We start from the raw sequence: 19,436 nt of genomic DNA, 5'->3' as shown, positions 1-19,436 counted from the left end.
TACTTGGTTATCACTCATGTTTTAATTTGGCTAAAATCAGTGTTTTATGAAGTACTCAACAGCCATACTTGAGTAAAAGATACTGAAAAATGACTTGAGTAAAAATTAAAATAGCCCCAGATAAGAGTATTTACGTAGAAGTTTGAAAGTATCCAATGTTACATGTCCTTAAGTATCAAAAGTACAGGTAAATGTCATAAATAATGAAAAAGGAGGTGGACCTTTCCTTGTTGTTTTATATATTGCCAAAACAATGTTTTTAATACTCTGGTGTCTTTAACACACAGGGGTCCTATCACAGTCACTCAAGTATGGCTTAAATTTCTGTAACTTTGCCACATATATTTGTTAATACCGTGATGTAAATAAGATACCTATATTGAGCAGGACTGAAGTGTAATGAGGTTGTACTATACTCATAAACCCCATGCTGCATAAGCTGACAATAACCATTGTAAACTTGTCGATGCTGATCTAAGCGTATTTGTTGTTTTCTGCTGATTTACTACTGCAGTACGTAACAAAAGGGGCCTGGGGAAATGTGAAAGCAGCCATTTGCTTTTGAAAAAGCAGTGAAGTAAAAGTGAAAGTTGACAGAAACAGTTATACTTGAGTGAAGTAGAAATATTCTCAAAAAATATTCTCAAAAGTGCGGTAACAAAGTATTTCTACTTCATTACTATACACCACTGGCCAAAATGCCTGAAAAGATACCATCTGCTGTTAATTTATGTTTCCATCATTTGACACCAAAATCAGTGTTTGTTTCTAAGTTTTACTCATATTGTACAATTTATAAAACCAATATAAATGCAGAGGGTACATTGTTGTGCTATTCAAAACTGCATTTTATATCCAATTTGCCAATCCAGGTCTTCGATTTATGAAAACCTTCTATATCAATGATACACATACATACATACATACATACATACATACATGCATACACACACACACACACAGGTGAGTTCCTGAAAAGGGGAAGGCCTCTCTGCGATGCCTGAGGAGAGTGGTCCCCTGATCACAGCTGAGGTTCTGTTATCCAGTATCCAGTATGTGTTCCAGTATGTGTTCCAGAGGGCTCTCTAACCCTGCTGGAAAACTCTCACAGGAGACTACGAATTCCCACCCCGACCACTTGGTGGCCTGCCACCTGGGGGCTCTTTTCTCAACTCATGCCAAAACTTTACCAGAGGCTCCCGCTTCCTCCAGATCAACTCATGACCATATGCAATGTACCACCTGAGAGACAGAAATAGTGTTAGTGTGTGTGTGTGTGTGTGTGAGAGAGAGAGAGAGAGAAAGCACCATTCAGACAGACTGATATACAGACAATAAAGCATCGGTTAACAAGTTCTTTTTCCTAAGTGAATCCACAGTATAAAACGTTACGATTTTAGGATTTATATTCAGGAGCTGAAGATCAAGATGCGCTCTGCTATACTGAGAGAACAGTTCCAGAAAAGAAGTCTTGTGATGATCACATCTTCAAAGCTGGAATGGCAGGTAACACTAGCAGTGTAAAGCACAATGTAACACTCACACTCCAAACAGAGCTCCGCCTAGATGAGCAGCATGGTCAAATAACCTCCATCCCAACAGAAGACCAATTGTATCCAAGGCAACAAGACCTTTCAAAGCCTATAAAAGACCATGAAATAGAAAAATACAAGACGAGCTTACTTAATCCTCCATTTCATAACAATAAGTATCAGAGAGAGCACTTGAAGAGCACTTGAAGTATCCCATCGGGGTGAAAGTGGGCGGGCGGGGGCTGAATACATGAAGGAATTAATTGCAAACCAAATTTGAACACTAGGCAGAATATGTCAAGAAACATATTGATTCATGCACACACACACAGACATATACAGACACCCATACACTCACATTGCCTGCGGTGAAAGTGATCATGGGAAGGAGGATAATGCCAAGTTTGGCCTCAGGCATCTTAGTGCAAACTGCCGCCAGCACTGCCATGATGGCACCTGACTGCAAAGACACAGAGAACACACATTCAGACAGACCTACTGCAGACTTCACACGCTCCCCATCAATATTCAAAAACAGTAAAAAGAGCATTTGTCAGGAAAGCATCGTAGTATTTTCTTGCTGTTCTATACATTGATGTTTCAGCAGGACTCACATTTATAATCACCACAGAAAGTCTTCAACGAACATTACAAACACTGGAGCACTTTCTATTAAGGATTCTGTCCAAGGCCCAGTAAACTTAATGATAAACACATTTTCTGATTCAACAAATGTTGGGATAAAAGCTGGGATAAGTTAATGTATTTGCATTTAGCTCCTTAAGATCCATTTAGTATATTTTTTACTTTATTTAAAGTTGTCAAAGAGTCTATGAAGAAAATGTTTGGAAAACTCACAGCTCCTAAAGATGGACCCAGGCGCCCAGTAGCTGTCTTACACACGTAACTGACAAATGTAGAGAACACACCTAAAGATATATGTGAGAGAGAGAGAGAGAGAGAGAGAGAGAGAGAGAGAGAGAGAGAGAGAGAGCTAATGATTGGCATTTCATGACTAAAAGCTGATCGATGGCTAAACTGACCTGAGTGAGTTTGAATAAACATTCCTGTTAAACTGTCTCCCTTTCTTTACATTCATGGATTTGCACAGTCATATCACTGAAGACTACATAAGGGGAGGAAACACCTAAATCAAACTCCAGCAACGTGTGGTCATTATCCTGATGTTTTCATCAATCAGATGCAGCCTAAACCCCAAGCAGGACGTCAAGAGTCTTGAGTCTTTCAGTTCTGTTAGGGTTCTGACTAGCATTCAGCACCATAAGTACACATTTAATCCAAGTCTGAGCAGTGGTACCTGCAGAGAGGTAGACGGCCAGGAACTGCTCCCTGCCAAGCATGGAGACGATACTGGTGGAGAACGTCCACAGCACATACATGTTGAGTGCCATGTGAGTGATGGAGTAATGGCTGAAGGAGGAAAGGACCATGGGAAGGCATCGTGTCTCTGAGGAATGTGAGAAAACAGTCACGGTACGATTTCAAGCAAACTTTAGATTTACGTTTTCTGCAGAAGGTCAGGAGAGAACTGTACACAGTGCCTGAACACAGAAGTGTAGCCACACTCGGGACTAGACTCACTGGAGGCAGGATTGGAGGTGAAATACTTGATCATGGAGCGTTGCAAAGAGGGAACTCTCCAGCAGCAGAGGACTATGGCATTTAGAGCTATGATACCTGAGACAAAAAGAAAGAGACAGATAAAAAAAAAAAATAGGAAACAGATAAAGTGCTAGAAATAAGTATACAGTACTTTCTTGTGTTAGATAGAGATAGGAGAGTCTCCGAAGATATTACAGAAAGGATTTCCTTGTTTATCTTACAGGCCAGTATTTGTTTAACTATAAAGGAAGAAAAGACTGGCTCTGGAGTCTGGTATGATTCGACAAATAGCAACAGATCATTGCCTCCCAATCCTGCTCCTGGAGGCCCACAGCTGTACACACTTTAGGCCTCTCCCAGCTCTGACACACCTAGAGCACAGAAACACCCAGAATGTATAGAGCTGTGAACCTCCAAGATTAGGATTATGAAACACTGTAAAAGACAGTATAGCTGTGATTTGAACAAAAAGCTGATGTTACGTAACCTTATACATTACACCACTGTCATTACTGGCTAGTTTTAATGAAGCCCGCCGACCTGTGACTGTCCTTTGTCCCTGACTCATCCCACTCCACCAGTCATCCACCATTGACATCAGCAGGATCACCTGCCTCTGGAAGTCAGTCAGTTGATTCCACCAGTTATGCCAGTATGTCGTGTCATGAGTCTGCATAAACACATGATCACAATACCATTTCTGTCTGGGCTGCTGTGCCGCCCTATACAAACAGTCACCCAATCCAAGTGGAACACTAACCTCATTAGAGTCTTCACAATGAGCTATTAGACCCCTGTCCTCACAGCATCCATCCAATTTTTTCCCAGTAATTCAGAGCCAAACCTTTGTAAGGAGTCTTCATATTTCAAATGTATAACATGTCTAGACTGACTGATCACTAAGCCTCCTATAATGCTAATTTCACATGCAACTGCTTGATTCTATTCTTTTTTTTTTGTTCCATCCAGTACCTGTCTCAGTCTATTCAGCTCCTCTTCTTTGGCCTCGTCCATGTAGCTCTGCACTCGTGACTTCACTGACTCATACTGCAAGATGGCGGCCGCGCCAAAGGAGCAGCCTGTGAACTGACATAGCGTTAGCACAGCCAAGGATAGCATTTCTACTTAACAAAAAAAAAAGAAAAAGAAAGAAAAGCAGAGAAAAGCCACAGCTTTGGCTGAATATTTCATATTTGGTGAATAAAGCTTTAATACACAGGTAGTCTAAAAATATATCACCATTCACCAGTGGAGGCATTGAGAGTTACCACACAGTGGGTCGTATCCTGTTTGTCGACTAAAACTCGGGAGTCTGATTTGAGAGCTAATCTTCTGCAGGCTGAACGTGAGAATCTGAAGCATTACTCCGATCAGCTCATTTCAGTTATGACACACTGCACTGATTCCTGGAGTTTAGAGAGAACTATGCGGAGGGACTACCTACCCCTACGGTGAACACCAGAGGTCTGAAGAGTCTGCCTGGTCTCCTGGGGGGTACGGGTGGGATGGGAGGCTCTGGCTGAGGGGGAGCAGCTTTCTTCTGCACTGCTGCCTCGCTCACATCAGCAGGGGGATGTGCAGGTTCCTCCTGTCCCCTCTTATTTGGCTCCGGCTTCCTTTGAGCCTTCCTGAAGCCACATCTCTGTTGAGGGTAGAGGGGGAATCTAAAACAAAAAACAACAAAAGTGTGTAACTGTGGCTTTTGTGGCAAGGGTGATACCTCTGGAAGACTGAGCCGGGCTATGGTCCCTCGCAAAGCTGCAGAGAAAACGTCCACAGGTTGTATTTCCTAATGGACCAGACTCAGATACTCGCCTACTGCTTTTTTATTTTGAAGCAGCAAACAGCATTTCCTCAAAATTGTTACGCTGAGCTCTGACCTTAGACTGGTCATGCAACAACACCATGTTTAGTTACTAGCAACGGCGTGAAACTGTAGTTTAGTCAAAGTCACTATATAGTGCAGCAATAATGTGGCCTTGCAACAAGGCTTGAAGATTATCAGGCTGCTATAAAGTAGCCTGTATAGGTGGCTGTGCTGCCGGTTGGCAACAACCTTCCCGCTGAAGCGCAGTAAGTTCTTTTAGTGAGCTTTGTAAGGTACAGTAGACCTGGTTGAATAACTCTTCTCTAAATCCTGTCAATGTCATGTCATGCAGTCTGCACCATTCGAAATTGTCCTGCTTTTTAGAACCGCTCAAACCGCGCAGCCACGTTACCTGTTGCCCTTAGGAAATACGGCGGAATTAATAAGATCGACTTTGGTCCATTTCACGAGGTAGCCCCTCCACGCCATGACCCAAAGACAGAGGATGTTCCTATATGTGTTAAGTCTATCCACTGCCGGGTCGGGACATTGTTTTGTAACACGACTGTGCCAATGTTGTGCTTTCTCCACCAGCAATTACGTCATAGTGTGGGACAGCCTACATTTTCTTAAAAGTTATTTGCTTGGCGTGCTATTAACAGGGAAAAACGAGTTACCCTATTGTATCTCGAAAAATATGTCCCGCTGTTTTCGAAAAACCTTAAAACATTATTTAATTCGGTGTGGCGCTCACTCGCAAATCAACGCGTCACATAATACTATCAAGGGCATCGACACTGCACTAGACATGCGCAAACATTGAGACAGGCCAACCCAAATCCTAATTTTCATGACTCTCATGACTCTCTTGTGCCGGTAACTACAAGTCAAAACATCATCGAAATATTAATGTAGTTTTCATCATTATCATGACCATTGTCGTCACCATCATCGTCATCATTGTCGTGGTCATATTGCAGTGAGAAGGAAGAGAGCCAGATGTAGGCGTACTGTCTGCAAGTCATATTATTAAAACAGATCGGTCATCCTGCTTCGATATCCAGCGCGTCATAACACGGAATAATTTCTTACAGTCTGTCTCAGATGTGTCCGCGACGCTAATTAGGATAAGCCGCTCAGACAATGAGTTAGTGAGTGAGTGAATGAGTAAGTGTCCCAGATGTGGGAGCACAGGTTCACATTACTTCAGACCCACATGATATTATGTAACCATATTTAAGAAAAACATTTTATTAATGGTGACTGGAGTAAATACAGTAAAAATTTAAAAGTCAAATTTGAATACCTTGACGACTCACGAGTTTTGAATATGAGGTTGCATATGAGGTAGTAAACATTTAAAGGACTGGGGACGAACTCACAGAATTAAACTCACGCTCATGCATATTATGATATCTGTAACTATAGGCTATTAATTGCAAGGGCTACTGAGCAACAGCTCTTAAACTCTGTGCCTTTACTTAACGAGCACAACCCGATATATTACAGAACAGCTTAAAAATAAAACAACAACTGCAAGCAAGCCTGCCGTTTACGCTCAGTTTCTGGCATGTAACATTTTTTATGGAACATTCTCAGAAAGCCTGGGAAGAAGGAACAATTTATTGGGATAATTTAGTGTAATAAAAATAGTTTGACCAGCAAAGTGTGAGATAAATTTAGATAAACTCTGCTCTGGGAGACCTAGGCTACCCAAATGGAGCGTGACCCTTTATTTGACAAAATATAGAAATACAAATTAATTTCCAAATGTTAAAAAATTAGATTGCACATTTTCATCTTACACTCCACTACTAAAACGATGAATGATTTTACGACATATTACACAGATTGCACGATGACACGGACATACGCCCCGACGATTCACTGACCACCTGGCTCACCAAAAGGAGGGGAAAGCATGAGAAAATTCATCTGCTAAGTGAGTGCGGTAGCAGAGGACGAAAGAGCGCCACTATTTCTCAATTGCGAAGATGGCGGCCCCAGCCCTTAACAGTCGGGCCGGATCCGCCGGCAGTCTCGGGAACAGCCCAACATCAACACACAATTCTGCTTTCAACAACAATAAAATCATCTCGTGCTACCCCGATCTCGACTTCAGGTCCGGCGCAAGAATCGAGGAGCTGAACAGACTCATCCAAGAATTCAGTAAACACGACCAGAGAGAATATGACGACCAGCGGGCGCTCGAAATTCACACTGCCAAGGACTTCATCTTTTCCATGCTCGGTATTGTAATTCTTTAGTTGATTTTAAAGCTATTTTTTGGAAGAACACGCTCAGCAAACATAATTAATTGCGCGGACACCACGCGCTTAAGCAGGCGTAGCGTCATTTACGCACTCCTCATTACCTGTTATTGATCTTTTAACTTCATTTGCATTTGTGCATGTGCAGTTAACCTATTCTACGTGCAGAATGCTGGAAATATATCAAACCAACATTAGTTGTTCGTGACCACGCGTGATCAAAAGATGAAGCCGAATCTATTTGGTCCATTCTTAAGCGTTTTAGTAATTACGCGCTTGACCCTCTCCATCGGGCACAAATGCGAAATATTAATACGGTAGCTCGACGATTACTTTCTCTTAATCCGCTCTTTTGAGGGATCAAGATGATTATGTCCACATGTTAATTTTTGTGAGGGTTAGGCTTTGTATATGACTGATGTGTGATAACAAAGGTCAGTACCATGGACAGAGAAGTGACAACAGACCTGTGTGATTTTACTGTCTAACATGATATCGTAGCCAACACGTAGACTTAAATGAAAGATAATACTGAAATCGCGTAAGCTTTTAAGAAGCGAGCGAAAATAAAATCTAATTCAGTGGTCCATCTTAAATAACACGCAAAAAAAAACAACACTGGATGTAGAACAACGGACTGCAATAGCATAATGGAGATCTGCTATTGGGGGGGGGGGGGGGGGGGCAGCTGGAGGGCGTGTGTGGTTTTTTTTTTTTTTTTTGAGGGGTGGTATTGCTTCGTTGAGTGGATGGGATGATTCACTGACCTCCAACCGCCCTGAGGGGTCACGGTAGGTTTACATTTTCTTGCTGCCATCATCAGGTGTTGCTGGAGGAGTTGTCAGCATGGGGTAGAGTGGCTGTCACTTTTACTTGAGCTTGTGAGGATTATCCACAGAGCCTGCTAATGTGGAGGGGGCCATGGCAGAGCAGGCTGCAATATTTTACACTGTTTTGACTGTCAGGAAGGCAAAGAAGGAACAGGTGCCAATTCTGTTGCTTTACATATGGTGACAAACAGTCCTAGGGTCAGGGTTGGAAAAATAAAATGATTATGAGATTGGATGGGGCATGCCTGATTTGTACTGATGACAAATGTACCTGGACACTACCTGAATGTATGTACCATATATGATGATGGACAGATAAGCTGGTGACTGGTGACCGTTTGACTTGAGAGGCTATTTTAAGTTGCAATTCAATAGGGCCAGCTTGGCTTGAGTTTTTGGTTCCAGCCCAGGAAGAGGCACTAGGATAGTATTCAGCCATCTGTGGGAACTCCCTGTCCAGTGAGGCATGAGTGATTTACAGCTTTCTCTCTCTCTTTCTGTCACATTCTCTCTCTCATACACAGACACTGTTCTCACACTTTCAATCTCTTCCATTCACCAGGCCCAATTCAGACAGCACGTATTCTGATTGGCCTGTACTGTCTGTGTATGCAAATGAGGCTGACTGACTGAACAAAAGTGACACTGGGTGTCTGAAAGATCGAGTCTTTGTGAGTGAGGGATTGAAAGGGAAACCTGGGGCAGGGCATGGGGCGAGCGTGAATAGAGGGATTTTACCAAAACAGAATGAATTTAGTGTGCAAATTTTGGAATTTGGGAGTTGTCAGTTAATTTACAAGCCAGCTTAAGACTATGATGGAAAGAGAAAGTTTAAGTGGCACAGTTGGTGAAGTTCCAAAGTGAGACTTTGCCATAATTGTGGTCCACAAAGATGTTTCCTGGGCATTTAAATATGTGTGTGTGCGCGGACGTTGTTTGTGAGTGTGTGTGCACATGTCTCTCTGTGTGTGTGTGTGTGTGTTTGGAAAAGTGAGCCTCTGTAATGTAACACAAAAATGGTAGAACTGATACAGAGAGAATAGGAAGTTCTGCTCCCACTTGTAGAGTCATGTCAACCTGCTGTACTGCTTCAGTCCTCAAGAGGGAGTCTCAACTGTGATCAGCCTTTGAAATTAGTGTCACTGGTAAACACCTTGGATAAGGTTTGCTTTATTGCACGTGGCCTATGAGAGAACAGCAACAGATGGAAACTGCTCTTATAGACACTGTCTTACCATGTTTGTTTCAATGCTCTACCAACTAAAAGATGTTCTATGCTCTTGCCATTAGCTTAATGGTAACTTCCAAACTCTGTAAGTATGATTTTCTGACTTAAACAGGCAGCACTCCATCTGTGTTACAGAAGAAATGTATGAGAGATACTTGTCTCAGAGAGAATGATGAGGATCGAGAAAGTCAGAGAGGGATAAGTTTATTAATGGACTCAGCCTCAGTTTGAGTGAAACTTCAGAGACAGATTGCCAGAGCCAAACAAAGTCTTTCGGGGAGCATGCATAAATATTTGATTGCAGCCCTGCTGGGAGCCCAAGTAAAAGCCTTGCATGGTGGAGACCAGGTTGTTTAAAGCCATTAGGCATGCATCAGAACATTGGTTTACTGCATCCTCTCCAGACTGTCCGCTACGTACACTCTTTGAAGCAGCATCAAAACACTGTGTCTTTGTGTGTGTGTTTGTGTGTGTGTCTGTGTGAATGTAGGTATGTGCATGGGAGGTGAGCATTCCTTCTTGTGCCCTGAGAGCTAGCTGCAAATAGCTGTAGATGACTTTAGGTTCCTCTGTTTATCGATCTGCTAACCGGCCCCCTCCTGGACTGGTGTCCTGTTTCAGGTGCTCTGATTGATTTACTGCAAACAGACGCCAGAGAGGGTCCTCTGCTGTCTGCAAAGGAGAGGCGGGGCGTTGGTCATGTGACAGGAAATGTGTTTGCTTGTGTGTGTGTATGTGTGTGTGTACAAGAAAAAACATATGAAATGATGTAAGGTTAGACACTGGCACCAACATTTCATTCCTATTTTTCTTTCCTTCTTTCTTTGCAGGTATGGTGCAGAAACTGGACCAGAAGCTGCCAGTTGCCAATGAATACCTGCTGTTGTCAGGTGGTGTGCGGGAGGGTGTGGTCGATATGGATCTGGACGAAATAGGCATTTACAGCCGTGGCACTGACTTTGACATGGCCTTTACACTGCTCGTACCAGCCCTGAAACTGCACGACCGCAACCAGCCTGTCACGCTAGACATGCGCCACTCTGCATTGGGTCACTCCTGGCTCAGTCTGCGCCTCTTTGATGAGGGTACCATCACCCGCTGGCGGGACTGCTGCACGCTGGCTGAGCATTTAAACGGTGCCACCAATTATTTCTTCTCTCCCACGCTGGTGGCGGAATGGTTCCAAGAGGCTGTGGCACTTGTACTGGCTGAATTGCGCCGCAAGCCCCAGAGGGGCACACCAAAAGTGGAGCGGGTGGAGCGTCATGGTACTCTGTTGTCCATGGTGCTGGGTGTGGGCGGTAGCCGTATGCTGTACGACATCGTGCCTGTGGTGTCCTTCAAGGGTTGGCCAGCAGTGGCCCAGGGCTGGCTGATGGAGAACCATTTCTGGGATGGCAAGATCACAGAGGAGGAGGTGATTAGTGGCTTCTACCTGTTGCCCACATGCTCCGCCGCAGGCTGCCGTGACAACGAGTGGCGGCTGTCCTTCGCCCGCAGTGAGGTGCAGCTGAAGAAGTGCATCGCTCCGGGTCTCATGCAGGCTTACCAGGCTTGTAAAGCAGTCACGTCCAGGCTTATGGAGCAGCCAGGGGTGATCAGCCCTTACCACTTGCGCAGCCTCATGCTGTGGGCGTGTGACCGCCTGCCTGCCAGCTACCTGGCACAGGATGATTTTTCTGCCCACTTTCTGCTGGGCCTGCTCGATGACTTACAACACTGCCTGGTCAACAAGACCTGTCCCAATTACTTCATCCCACAGTGCAACATGCTGGAACACTTGTCGGATGAGACGGCAATGCAACACGCCCGAGTGCTGGCCATTGCGCGTTCTGACCCGGTGGAACACTTGCGGGCCGCCATAGAACAGGTGAAAGCGGCGAACCGGCTGACGCAGGAGATGCAGCGGCGAGGGAGCTCCTCTGGGCTGCCTTCGCCGCAGTCTGAGTCCGGTAGCGCCGACCATCAGCAGCCGGACGATCGACTAGCGAAGAAGCTGCAGCAGCTGGTGACGGAGAATCCAGGCAAGTCCATCTCTGTTTTCATTAACCCAGACGACGTCACAAGGCCTCACTTCCGCATCGACGACAAGTTCTTCTGAGGTCTCTTTCCCACCTGCTCTCTCCTCCTCTGCTAACACTGACTGTATGTGGCACTGTGGGAATTCAACACACTGCCCTGAGACTGGTGTGCTGCCTACAAAACCCAACCAATGAAAAAGAACAGCACAAAGTGTGCAAACATAGCAACAGGAGGTGTGCCCCTCTGGGGGAAGGATCAGAGGAAAAAGTTGTAAATGGAATGTTTGTACAGGATGTTCAAAAGGCGGCCTTTCGTGAAGCAAGAGAATGTCTAGAGACTGTTGAGTTTGCCCCAAACAGACATACTGATTTGTTGTATACAGCCTGAGTAAGGGACAGTAAAAAGATGATTGAGGAGAAAATGCAAGTTGTGCTGCTTTTTGCACATTTGCAGATGAGGGGATCCCAATCTGAAAATGTGTCTGATATCCTCTAGACGCTAGTGACCTCTGCTGACCTCTCTGAAGAACTTGATTGAGCTGTAGTTACTTTTATTCTCCTGTGTTAATTTGTGCTAGGACTGCACAAGCGTTTTACCCTGCCTATGCCCTGGTGTTTGCTTTATGTCTGTGTAGTATTCTACAAGAGTTTGGCTAATCTTTTAAATGTCCTTGTCTTAGAGAAAATTACATCAGATAATAACAGAATGAGCCAAAACCCTGAGAATTAATGCTTAGAACCGATATGTTCTCAAGTGCAATTAATGCAACAATTTCACATGCTCAATTAGACTGATAGCATGCACTTACTTTTCGTTTTCGCTCATATGACAAATTATTATGCACTACTGTAAAGTGTGTGGGGATTCTTTTCAGAACCGTGAAAATTGTCTCAGAGGACATACACTGGCAATCAAACAGTATATATTAACTCTTCTTGAGAAGTAGCTACATAAATTGTCATTTTGGATCTTCTTTTATATCTTGATCACTTTATGGTTTATTATGGTCTTTTTATAATTAACACTGACTTTCAGTTTGGGCCAAACACAGACCTGGAAAATGCCTAAATCTCAAACATATACAAACTTACTGTATGTAAATCATATCTCCGTATGTAAATCATATCTCTTGCTTTTTTTCTGAATGGTGTCATCTGTAAATATGGATTTCCTTCAAAATAAAAGTCCTGAAATATCCTGTGGATACACCATTGTGGTCAAACCCTCACTGTGTTTGAGCAGCAAAAATTGTTTTAGACATGAAATGTTTCTACTTGTTATATATATAATACAGTTTGATCCTTGTGTATTTTTCAAATTTGAAAAAATGTGATGGTTCTGAAATCTGAATGATCACTGAGCTAAATGGTATTACAGTAAAACCATTATTTCCGTTTCATGACAGCGAGATTGTAGAGAGCGGTAAGCTTCATTTGCCTGTCCACTGAAGTCATCAGTCTTTTTTTCCAGAACCTTCATCTGTGGAACATTTTTTTCTCTCGTCATTGTTTATGCATGAGCTCCTTTTGGCCCTGTTTCTCAGTTCCTCCATATTCACCAGTGAAAAAGAACCAAAAACTCTCCGCAGTAGCTGACACAAAGGCATTGTCATTTTTCAAACTTAATATTAAAGATGTTCAACCATGGTTAAACAGAGCAGGAGTGCCAGCCAGTAGTTATATCCGTTTATGTAAGCATATATTAAACATATCCCACTGAAATTAGTAGCTCTGACAGTAGCTACGACTGTATTTTCATGTGCGTGTGTGTGACATTCATATTTTGTGTTACCCAGTGCTCACAGGCACAAATAGACTGTCATCCTTGAACTTGATGAGTCAGCACCTTTTCTGATATAATACCCCAGCCGTCTCCCTGCCTCCCCTAACCACAAAACCAGGCATATTGCTGTTCAGTTATGCCTTCAACAAGCCAAATACACTCACGCAAATCCTGAGCAAGGCCTCTCTCTCTATCTTTCTCTCTCTCTATATATATATATACATACATACACACATACACACACACACACACATATATATATGTGTGTGTGTGTGTATTTCTTTTCTCTATATATACTTCTTCTCTCTCTCTATACCTCTCTGTCTAACATAGACCAAAAAAAACCCATACAAATATACATTAAACATGAGCTCTGTCATCATATACATTTATCTGTCATCTCTCTGTGATAGCTTCACCGCCTGCATGGACTAAAATCGTGTCAAAAGCATTTCCATTCCACGATATGTTCACTTCCACTTGTCTTGTGTCAATAAGTTACAAGGAGGTCATGGTGTTGTTTCGATTAATTCCACACAGATGTGCTGTATTTGAAATGGCCTTGAGATTCTAGTTTCAAAAGAGAACACTGGAAGATCTTATAGCAGGGAACAGTTCTTTTTATAACATCTGAAGTAACACTAGCCGTTATCCCAGTGTCCCTGTATACTGCTGACAGTGGCATCTCTCTGAGTTTGATCAATGAGGCCGTTAGATAACACCTTTATAGTTATGTTTTTTTCAATGATTTTTTTTTTCAACATAAAAATCTAAATTTAGCAGGGTGAATGGATGAAGTGTACAGATATGTAAGATGTGTTGGTTAACCTTTGGCTTCTTTAAGATGGAGTATATACTGTTTTCACAAGCATCAGCAACAGTGATATGTTGACTACTGAATGCTAAATACATAGACATGGGACCACACAGTTTCAGCAGCTGCCCAGCAGAACGTCCATACAGGAATGGCTACAAACCTTACTGATGTAAACAAGCAGACATACCTAACAGACACACGAGCTTTTGTGTTATTTCATGTTTTTGTTCTTGAATTCCTGGTTCTTTTTATCTGACACATTGGAGAAGTGTGTTGATGAATGGAAAATGAATACACTCTCATCGTTCAGAACTTCCTGAAGTTTTAGAAACACTGGATGCCATAGATATGTAAGAGTCATGTGTCTGGGGCCACTTCATAATGAGACAAATGGTACTTCAACTCAGTGAAGTCGAATCAGCAATTCTCTACAGTTTTACACTGGGGCAGAGGCATATTTCTTGCTTTTGCAGGAAGAAATTCCCCAGCGTTAGTAAGAGTTTAACCAGATCACCTGCTTTATAGACGTCACTACCACAGCCAGGTGCAGGTGTTGCAGCACTGCTGTGAGAAAGCAGCTCCCTTTAAAAGTGGTAGCAAAATCAGAAAATACAAACCTGCACCAAAGCCCAAAACACACACTCTCTCTCTCTCTCTCTCTCTCTCATTCACACACACACACACACACACACACACACACACACACACACACACACAGGCTCACTGTAAGAACCCCCGCCCTGCTGTCTGAGATAAAAACTCCGTCACATACTGAGACATCAATAGCGCCGCCGCGATAGCGGTCCTGTAACGGGTTCTCTATTCTGATCGATTAGAGCAAGCTTCAGTATCCGGTCTCCTGCCCCATTCGAAGACCTCAGACGCATCCCGAACTGCCTTGAAGCACAGAACAAACACACACACACACACACCAACTCTCTCCCATCAACTAGAGCACAACGGGACATGGATAAAGGAAGTGGTAAGAAACTTATACATTTTTCAGAGATCTTCTTATGTCGGTAGAGTTAGAATTGAGAAATTGCGCTATAGGGTTGAATGGTTCTGGTGGTGCTGAGTATTTTGGAAGAGTGTGGACTGCGGAACTGACATGCTCTCACTCAGGAGGGGTGTTGTGGTTGGTGTTTGCCCATTGCAGCAGCAGCAAGATTGCTTTATAAGTACAAAATAGTTTCTTGTGTCTGATCGGTTTACGATTTTTTTTCGTCAGATGGACTTGCAGTTAAATAACTGCCACAGGAAGTCCAGTAGTTCCGGACAAGCGTAATATGACAGCAGACTGTGCCAAGAAATAAGCAGGAGCCGTTATGCTTCCTCGTGTTCCCCACAGGATGCTATCGTGTACATATCGTGTACATCTCGTGTAGCTTAACTGTCAGTTTATATGGTTTAAGAGGGCTTACAATGCTCCGCCTTACTTGGTTGTTGAACAATATTACGAATTACTGAAAGACGATTTTTCTGTCAGGAATGTACATTTGAAAATGAGACCAAGTTATGAATATATAGGTGTTTCTGAAGAGATTTAATTCCCTTTGAGATTGAGCAGGAGAAAAGTGCTGGGCTGACTACTTTTTAGGCGAGATGAATGTGGCGTCTACGGCGTTTGGTGCCCGCGTATCAGCGTAGAAATCTAGCTTTATTGCAGGACCGTGCAGCATCACTATCTGCGGGCCAAAGCCGCTCACTTAACCGTCATAGAGTTTCTATTGACAGAATTCTTTCACGCGCTGCGCTCTCTCTTGTTCCTTCGCCCATTTTTAGCCCTTATAACTTCACACAATCAAAACATCTGAATAGGTGGGGTAAATCTAAATTACACTCATTTTTTTTTATAGATGAGTGTTAATAAAAAGAAATACTGTATACTGCTAATCTAACATGCTTTCAGAGGAAATGAGGTGAGCAGACACGTCGTGCAGGTTTTCACCCTGGTTCTTTAGCATCATCAGTCCTGAAACCATTCTGCTGATCCAAACATCTTTTCTGTTTATCCGTCCCTTTCTAATAACGGAGTCTCTGCCCTCCACTCTCACAGCTGAAGTGCCTCATCATATTTATCTTAGCCGTATCCTCTCCCGTTCAATCCCCTCTTCACCTCCTCAGCATCCCATACTGTTTATCCTTCCCTCTTTCATCAATTTATTTATTTATTTTTACAACCATGTGATGTTCATTCTCTTGCTGTAGTGCTACAAACCCCATCCATACATAATGTATAGTTTAAATACATAATGCACATAGACATGGATCCTGCAGGGTAAATAGTGAACAAACTTGATAACTTATGTGACCTGAATAGCAATCACAAGGCTAGAAATGCTCAAGCTGCCCCTAAAGAGGCCCATGCTCTGCAGACATTTGTTTCCTAATTAAGCTGTAAAGCACACAATTAAACCTATTATCTGATATCCTTGGAAAACAGACTGATGATGAGTGAAGGCGGATTAAAGTATGATTGAAGGAAATGCGAGTGATGTCTGGTTTTCAGTGGAATATCCTTATAGCAGAATATGAGAAATGCAGAAAGTGGATGACCACAGAAACTCTGAATCTCTTCTGAGTGCCCTGTAGTGCACCTATCTTGTCCATCCCTGCCAGCTAAATGAGGAGTGGCAGAGGGAAAAGAACTGGCTCAGTCCATTATCAACCACAGATGACTTCATATCAATCTGAGGACGATTCTTTTAACAGATTGTTATTTGTCTTCGCCAACTGTGATGCCATGGTTTTTCTTACTTCATAGAGGCAAGTCTATCTTTAAACAGTGTGTAAGAGCAAGTACTTTTCATGACCAGCACACATAAGAAATCTTTGGTCATGCTCTACATTACAGTACTGAATTTTATAACTGTATATGTATTATAACTGATAACTGTAACAACAGTGAATCATGTGTGAACTGCTGTTGGCTGTTTTGTAAAGGTTAATTGTCAAGGTTAAATGATGTATTCATAAAGCATCTTAAGAACTTATGAAGGGAGAACAAGGTGCAAGTTGGATAGTTCTATCATAATGGCCATAGTACAACATATACTCCCTGATACAACTAAATGAGTCCTCAGAGCGTGTCCTATAAATATGCTTATGAATGTGGTTAGAGGAGACAGTAGGAACCAGGGTTAAAGGAAACTTTGCTCTGTTAGCAGGAAATGATCTGCTGCTCTGTACTGTTGTGAGGACTACGTTCACACTATTCTGCCCTAATTGTCCTCTAATGGGTCACACTGCTACCTGCTCTTTGACTACAACTCACCTTCCTCCATCTCTCCTCTCCTCCCTCACCTCTCTTTACTCCTGTCTCTTCTCTTACTTTAGTCTATCATTTCCCACCCTCACTCACTGCATGTTGCCTTGTCTTTATTCTGCTATCTGACCCAGTCCAACCCTGTCATTACCTATCACTCCTTTTTTTCTTTCACATCTCTCTCTCTCTCTCTCTTTCTCTCTCTCTCTCTTACTTTCCTTTTTCTTTTTTTTGGAAGGTGAGATGCAGTAGCCTTGCTGCAGGAGGAGACTTGCTAAACTGCATGGATGTAAAAAAAAAAAAAGGAAAAAAAAAGGTGAAATTCTAATGTAGTGACAGGGGATTACTTGGAGGCTTGAAGGTAACATGTCATAAACATGCCGGGTAACATGTCATAAACATGCCAAGCAACGTCATAAACACGTCATAAAAGGGTAACATGTCATAAACATGTCAGGCAACATGTCATAAAGATGTCATAAACTTGAAATTTGCTTTGCTTTTGTGTTCTTCCTTTAATGGACAGTTTGAGGTTACTAAGCACGAAAAATACTTTTTTCGGGGGGCCGAGTTTTTTAGTTTAGAGGAAAGTTTGTAAGAGAGCAACTTCTTTTTAAAAAACAAATTGTTACATCAAATGGGCATACTGATCACCATCATTAAGTCCACGCAAATCTGTTTAAGGTCCTGACTGATTAAATGATGAAGTGTTTTTCTTGAATCTGCCATAGTTTTTTGTTTGTTTGTTTCAGATCACCTCTATCATCCCTCTATCAGCTTACTATGCATTTGCCTTTCCTCATTTGTTTTCATGTATCTGGTGGAAAACTGAGAGAGGGCAGGGCACATTGTGAATCCTCATAAATCTCTTTAATACTAAACTTTTGACCAATGAATCTCCGTCAAAGAGAGGCTGAAACACCCTAATGTCCGGACTACCAACTGTTACCTCGAACTATCCGGCAGATTTAATATCCTGTGAAACGTTACAATGTTTGGATTCTGATTTAATTGGAGTGACTATTTGGCACCATATATTATGGTGGCACTATGTGACATGTCCTGCTGATTTGCTTTTAGCACCAGTTTGCTCAATGCCAATACCTCCCGAGCCCCGTCAATCTTCACACGCGCGCGTGCATACCTCATATCTCCATAAAAATGTGTGTTTTTTGTACAGTCTTTGCCAGAAGGACAGGCTCATTGCACCCTCTACGGTCGAAGATAAATTATTGCACGCTCGACACAGGCTGGTCTTTAAACAGCTACTGGTGGTAAAGTGTCGAGCGACAGTTACGAAAAATAGCATTTACATCACTTCAAAGATAACAAAGCAAGAGGTTGTATGTATGAAAGTAGAATCGATGCTTTTTATGTTTGAGCTGTTGGTAGTTTTCACTGAAACGTCAGAAGCATCAAAAATATCGTCTTTCACTGTCATCTGTTTAATATTTACACACGGTGAACATATTTAGAAGGAACAAAACAACAACTCACGCTTCCTTTTTTATGGACTCCTTTAACCCTGATTTCAGATTATAAAGTCTTGTTGGAAATTTTTAGAAAGAGTCAAGCCATAATAATCACACCGTTAAATAAAAGCAAATACAAGGTGATAGATGACTGAAAATAACTCCAGCTACAATAACTGAATATGGTGTTTGCAGTTTTATTTACAGCTGATGCGCTATCACTGTAAAATAAATCACTTATTCAAATAATGCTTCTTTCTGCGGTAAACTTTTGGTTTGAGTTCGAGAGTAAGTTTGAAGGTCTACAGAGGGAACTCGACACTGTACTATGTAGCAGTGGCAAAGCAAAACTTCCCTTTTCCTGGTCATGCGCTAAACGTCTTTGTCTTTAAATGTAGGCTGCATCTGACGTAGGCTATACGTCTCTCTTTCCCTGGTTCCCTATGGACTACGAAACAATTGGCTTTATAATCCAAACATCTGTGCCGCCTCGCGCTCCGTGCTGGTCGTGTTGTTTCGCCGGGATGAATCGCCCGCAATACCTCACCCGTGGCTGTCCTGCCACTTACTCCTGCAGTCTAACTTTTGCGTGCATGCTACCGGCGTGGCTTGTATTTTACGTATGCTAGTAAAAAACGCAGGCATGGGCATCAGAATCAAGGAATTACCCTAAACGTCCTTGCGCAGCTTGTTACCGAAGCTAACCTTGCTAAAGCGAGTGACCGTCGCTAAGGAAAATAGTGGATGTGAATACACTCAAAGATGTCTCGCTCAGGCCGGTTTTG

General features: G+C 42.6%; 2 protein-coding genes across 2 annotated transcripts; one reads left to right on the top strand and one right to left on the bottom strand.

Moving 5' to 3' along the window:
• Positions 1-410: 410 nt before the first annotated feature.
• On the bottom strand, positions 411-5,486 carry parla (presenilin associated, rhomboid-like a). The gene is made up of 10 exons (XM_030774498.1): positions 5,375-5,486; positions 4,600-4,819; positions 4,128-4,241; positions 3,696-3,825; positions 3,135-3,230; positions 2,851-3,000; positions 2,391-2,461; positions 1,891-1,992; positions 1,544-1,641; positions 411-1,242 (listed from the first exon to the last, which is right to left on the bottom strand). Exons 1-10 carry the CDS (start codon positions 5,449-5,451, stop codon positions 1,116-1,118), a joined length of 1,185 nt encoding a protein of 394 aa, XP_030630358.1. The 5' UTR covers positions 5,452-5,486; the 3' UTR covers positions 411-1,115.
• A 1,464-nt stretch (positions 5,487-6,950) lies between these two features.
• On the top strand, positions 6,951-11,391 carry mb21d2 (Mab-21 domain containing 2). Its single transcript, XM_030774502.1, has 2 exons — positions 6,951-7,212; positions 10,121-11,391. Exons 1-2 carry the CDS (start codon positions 6,957-6,959, stop codon positions 11,389-11,391), a joined length of 1,527 nt encoding a protein of 508 aa, XP_030630362.1. The 5' UTR covers positions 6,951-6,956.
• The last annotated feature ends 8,045 nt before the right edge of the window (positions 11,392-19,436 follow it).

This window comes from Chanos chanos, chromosome 5 (genome assembly GCF_902362185.1).
Source record: "Chanos chanos chromosome 5, fChaCha1.1, whole genome shotgun sequence".
Classification (NCBI taxonomy): Eukaryota; Metazoa; Chordata; class Actinopteri; order Gonorynchiformes; family Chanidae; genus Chanos; species Chanos chanos.
Note: the sequence above shows the minus strand (reverse complement) of the source record. Positions and strands in the feature narration are given on the sequence as shown.